At 37.9% G+C, this 5916-nt stretch overlaps 1 protein-coding gene across 1 annotated transcript in view; it reads right to left on the reverse strand.

Annotated features, from left to right (window-relative positions):
- The window catches only part of LOC107694149 (membrane-associated guanylate kinase, WW and PDZ domain-containing protein 2-like), a 220476-nt gene that overhangs the window by 62572 nt on the left and 151988 nt on the right, over positions 1-5916 (reverse strand). The window contains exon 6 of the mRNA XM_016493754.1: positions 4522-4601. Within this exon, the coding sequence (XP_016349240.1) occupies positions 4522-4601 (80 nt within the window). The remainder of the gene's footprint in view (positions 1-4521; positions 4602-5916) is intronic.

A 5916-nucleotide genomic window follows, 5' to 3' on the forward strand; every position in this document is an offset into this window, starting at 1 on the left:
GATAACAAACACACACAGGCATACTATGAGCTTGGAAGAGAGTTGAGAACATTCTATAAAGACTATAACTTCTTACTTGTAGCTAACTCCTGGTGAGATTAATTCATGTAGTCATGATAAATTAATATTGTTTATGACACTTCAATCTAAGGTCAGCTTTTCTCAGCAAGAAAATGATTTGTTGTCAAATCAGAATATTTATTTATTAACTGAAATACATACAATTTGTGGTCAAATATTCTCAAGTTAAGACCAGGATATAGTCCGATAAAATCACTTTTAGTGTAAAGAGCTTTGAAAAAGGTACAAGACTGTGCATTTTTAATGAGGAAAAGAACTCCAATCCCATGAAGCATGACATAATGGAATTGAAAATGATGGAGAAATTTAAACTATTGATTTAAAGTTGTAAATTATATATAAAGAACCAACATATTTTAAGCTTATTGCAAAATATACACATATACAGAAGTATTTATTTATTTTGCGAGTGTAGGAAACCCTCTTTGGTACAATTTGCTAGTTGCAATTCTCTGATTGGTGGAGATTTCCTTGCAGAATCATGGGTAATGTAGTTTAGCCAGGAATTGGTCTGTTAAACACGACTTCTTAAAAAATAAGCTGAAATAATGCAGGCTGATTGCTTCAACAAAAGAATATATGTATTATCGGTTAACAACCTCATTACTCACAGTTTATGAGTTTTTGTTAAAAATCAACTTCAAAATCAAATGGGATTTTTAATTTCAGCGCTCTATATAAAGTGATCATTCACATGTCATTTTCACCTAACCCTAACTAAAAGTGCCTGTGAAGCAAATATTGCAGCATCTTGTGTTCTCCAGACAAACAACAGCCATTGAGATGAATGGATCACTTTCTTTGGGCATTAGAAACACCCGCTGCATCTCTGGCTTTCTAATCTAAAACCCAAGATTCCTTCAAATGAACAGAATTATGTGACTGTAAGCGTTTATGAGGGATAAAACCACTTCTGACAGCAACTAAACTAATTACTCATGAGAAAATGCACAAAACTGAAAGCAATATCTGCTAAAAAAAAATGCTGTTATCAGGGGACATTTATGAACCAGAATATTCCATTTCAAATCCAATGTCAATTGTTGCAGCTAGACGAAAATGAGGCTTTTCGTCGTTCTAAGAATGCACAATGGCACAGAATTGCTGTGACACCTCATGCAACTTGCATGAATAAACATCTTGGGGAAAATCACACCGCTGTGTGCTGTTATGCGACACTGTTGGGCTTTCGCGTGTACATTTTGTTCATTAATTTAGCTAATTTGTACAATATCACTGAGAAAACAAATATAATTCCTGCATTGACACAGCTGTCAATTGATAAAGCCACATCCATCCATCAATCCATCCATGCATCTGTTTCTGTAATCATATCGCCACCTGTTCCCGGCGCGTGTGAGCGTGTTATATTTTTTTGGGGTGCTCGCTGACAGTGTAAATGATGAAATGCAATGAAACACGAGCGACAGACACAGAGAAATATGTTAGTTGTGCTTATTCATTCACTAGCAAACCCAGGGAATTCGTACCATCAGAGAGAAACATCAACACAGGGAGAGAGGTGAGATGACAGGTAAACAGGAGAGATGACTGTGGCATATCTACGGAAACTTCACTCCGTGCTGCAGTAAATATTCGCGGGGAAACAAACAGTCTAGGAACATGAGCGTGACAGTATTAAAGAAAACAGCAGACGACTTTGATATGCATCCAGAGCTGTGTCTTCCCTTCAGTTTCGAAACAAAAGAGGGCGGCCGAGTCACGCAACGCACGCGTCCGCGCAAATCCGCAGTGATGAGTGTTTTCACAACGCTGGCTGACAGGCCTTTGAACTGCGGGAATCCGCTGACATGTGAAATGCGCCGTCTCGCACATGCATGCTAACAAGCAGCCCCTGATGCACTGGCATAGTTGATTATACCGCAAACATGGAGTTAGATTTTAGTGCACGAACGTGTGAACTGGGAAGAAGGTGGTGATGAATAAATCCTTTTACAAGCAGGTAAAACAGCGGAGAATACACTTGCAGACATGATTAATTTAACAATGTATTCACTTCGAGATGCTTCACCTCAAGATCATTTCACAAACACACTTATGAGTGCTAGAAGTAGAGTGCAGAGTAACCCGAGGAAAAATTGGATTGTTACACTTGCTGTAGAATATGTGAGAGGTGTTTGCCAGTGCAAAATTCACCACCACTCAGTGTTTTTTAAAGCACTTTTAAAGTGGCTGCTAGGGTGTATTGGGTGGCTGGTAGGACATTGTGAGACAGTTAAGGTCTTCTTGGCTGTTCTGTGCAAAACTTGCCACTACAATGCAAAAGTGTTGTGGGACATTGCTAAGGCATTGCAATGTGGTTCTTAAGGTGTTCTGAGTGTTTCTTTTAGCATTTATGGGAGGTTGATATGGCACTGGTAGATGGTTGCCAGGGTGTTGTTATACTGCTGCTAGGCTGTTCGGGGGTTGGTAGGACATTACGAGGCCTTGTCCACACTAACATGTTTTCGTTTGAAAACACATTTTTCTGTCCGTTTTGGCCTTCCATCCACACTGAGATGGCCTTTTTGTGAAAGAAAACTGAGCTTTTTTAAAACGCTCTCCAAAGTGGATAAATTTAAAAGCGCCGTTTTCGCATTGTAATGTGGACTGTGAAAATAGAATCTTTCGAAAACGATGATGCATGTTTAGTCATGTGACGTATATTGTACCAATAGACATCTATGTTTATACCGGTATTGTGCCTGTTATGTGCTACTTTCACAAGACTACGTTTACATGCGCACGAATAATGCGATTATTTCCAATAATCAGAGTAAGGACTTAATCGCATTATGATGTTTACATGCCTGTATATTTCGATTAAAATCGGCGTACGCCGATTATGCTTAATACGATTATGCTTGCTGCGATTATGAGCTTAATCGCATTATTTAGATCGAAGTATTGCGTTTACATGAGGTAAAGTTTATTTGCAATATTTCCAAAATCTCATTATAATCACATTAAGTGGGTGCATGTAAATGTACTAATTGTTGCTAAAGATATGTTACTTTGTACACTCTTCGTATTACAGTCCTGCAAAGATGACAGAAAATTTACTCATAAATGCTATCCTGTGGCAAAACATATTAGATTAAACATATAATAGTGAGTGAGTGCGTGCTGTACGCCAGTGAATGGTGTGATATTTTCATAAATAAAATGATCCTGCCAGAAGAATTACGTGAAAACTTATGTCTATTCTGTCTGTATCATCTCAGTGAGCTTTTTATGACGTTTTACACATGCACGGTAAGGTGAATTTAACGTTTTCCCGACGTTTCAGTGTGGATGAGAAACTTTTAGAAAATGCTTGAAAATGCAAGTGTGGACGGAGAGTGTTTTGAAATTAAAACCCTCTTTTCAAATGTATCCGGATTAATGTAGACGTAGCCTAGGGTGTTGTGGTTGGGGTTTCTATGGTGTTTTGTGTTGCTAAGGTAATAGTAGTGTACACCACTGCATATTTCGGATGTGTCGGATGTGTTATCGGACACACTCAATTTAGCACTTGCAGTCTCTACTTATGAGCTGAAGTGTTGAATCCAGTGTGTTAGATGATGGAGACATTCAAAGTGTGCTCTGTTGAGGGGCTACAGGACCAGTTTGGCAAGCACTGTTCTGATTGGCTTAGGTGCTTGTTCACCAGTCCACATCAAGGAGTTTAAACCCAAATTTCTACAATAGGGTCGCTAACCTTGCTCCTTGAGGGCTATCTTCCTGTAGACTTGAGGTTTAACCCTGTCCAACACACCTTGCTGTGATTTCATGTAATCCTGAACAACTTGATTAACTGGTTTAGTTGTATTGGTATTTGATTAGGGTTGGAGTTAAACTCAGCAGTATGGTAGCCCTACAGGAACAGTGCTGGCTACCCCTGCTCTAGAATATTCTTGTCTCTAGATACAGCTCTGGAACTTTCTACCATGTCTATGAGATTGTTTGACACTGTCTGCCAAACAAAATTGTCCAATTGCTTCGAAAAAAACAATAGCAAAGGTTGCATGATTTTACTTAGCAATAATAAAAGAAAGGTTTGACTCGAAAGAAACATACTGATAGCCCTTATATACTGAAGTTACATAAATGTCATATAAAAGATTTTTGATTTTTATGCTCTAAGCAACCATAAACAGCCTGCAGTTAGGCTAATGAGTTACATTACTTAATGAAAGAATTTTAGGAAAATTGGTATTTTATCAGATTTTATTTTTTTTTTTGCAGTTTTATAAAAGCAATAAGCCATTTCTGCTTCACATTTTGCCTAACAACTCTTCATAACTGTGGTAAAATCACTAAAACACAGCATCTCGTGGCTAGTTGCTTTATTTCAGTAGATTTAAACATTTCTCTTTGGCCATCCAAACTCCACCATTTGGAGAGTCAAACAAACAGAGTCAAAACATACAGAGAGAAATGAAAGATAACTGCACTAACCATTCTCTTTGCATTCTTCAGGGGGCTTCGCTTTCTTCGCAAGCCGGGGGTCCAACCAGGACGTCGTCTTCGTATTGTGGCTGGAGAGGAGAGAAATGGAGCAGAAAAGGAAAAGAGATGAAGAAGAGAGCGAGATGAGAGTGCTGCAAACTGCTACTGTAAATCATCATGCTGAGGAGACGAGAGAGACTGAAAGGAAGTCTCTGGAGATCTCCTCTCTAAACGAGGGTGAGAAAAAAAGTTTAGCTTAACAAAATGGCAATCGATACTTTTAATTAGCTGTAAGCTTCTCATTAGCACAGCAAGAAAGAGAGGATGAGGAGAGAGATGGCGAGGAAGATGTGAGTGACTTATTGTACAAGGGAGGAGAACCGAACATGAGCGGCGATTTTACTAAACTGTTTAGTACACAGTGCTTTTTTCCTCACAATTTTGTCATCTGAGACCAATTTCAGCAGTCATAATAAAGATTTCTTTTCAAAGATTTGGCAAAATTGGCAGATTTTGGTGGCTTAGTGTAACATGCTTACCAATGGCTAATTAATTGCCTTTGAAATTAATCTTAGCCTCCAACAAAGTACTGACAGCATCTGAAATGTTGAGTCATAGTCCTGCGGCGTGACTGCTCCTATGACGGCCAAGTAGGGAAGAGCCAATAAGATTACAGCAACTGATGACGCAAATGTGAGTGTGTGTGTGCGTGCGTGTGAGAGAGATCCTTTTAAAATGTTGATTCTACCTTCTCTCTATTTCATACAACATTAACATCTCGTTAATTAGCCAATTATGCTAATTAATGCTACATCCATTAGTTACAATTATATTGAGTCAGCACTGAAGTATAAGCAGTCCATGAATTCCCTCTTTTACCCAGTCATGACTCCAAACACTTCAACTTCTTTTTTGTTTTCCAGGTAAAACACTGTTTTACATTAGCATAAGGGCTAGGATGGGTTTGCGCAACACCATTTCATTTTTGATTGTCTGTGGATGCCAGATTTTGATATGATTTTTGATGTCAAAATGATTTAAATGCTGTTGATTGCTATGAAATGCTACAAATTAAATGCAATCAAAAATAAACAGGATTGTAAGATGTTGCTGCGTCTTTTACATGAGCACAGGCACAGCATAGTCTTGAGCATTTGGGCATTGACAAAGTCTGACACTAATCACAAAGTCATGGTTTAACAAAAACAAAACAAAACAAAACAAAACAAAACAAAACAAAACAAAACAAAACAAAACAAAACAAAACAAAACAAAACAAAACAAAACAAAACAAAACAAAACAAAACAAAACAAAACAAAACAAAACAAAACAAAACAAAACAAAACAAATGAAAACAAAACAAATCAAAACAAAATTTGGGCATTGCCATCGTCTGATACTAA

Source organism: Sinocyclocheilus anshuiensis, unplaced genomic scaffold (genome assembly GCF_001515605.1).
Source record: "Sinocyclocheilus anshuiensis isolate Anshui unplaced genomic scaffold, SAMN03320099.WGS_v1.1 scaffold1003, whole genome shotgun sequence".
Lineage (NCBI taxonomy): Eukaryota > Metazoa > Chordata > Actinopteri > Cypriniformes > Cyprinidae > Sinocyclocheilus > Sinocyclocheilus anshuiensis.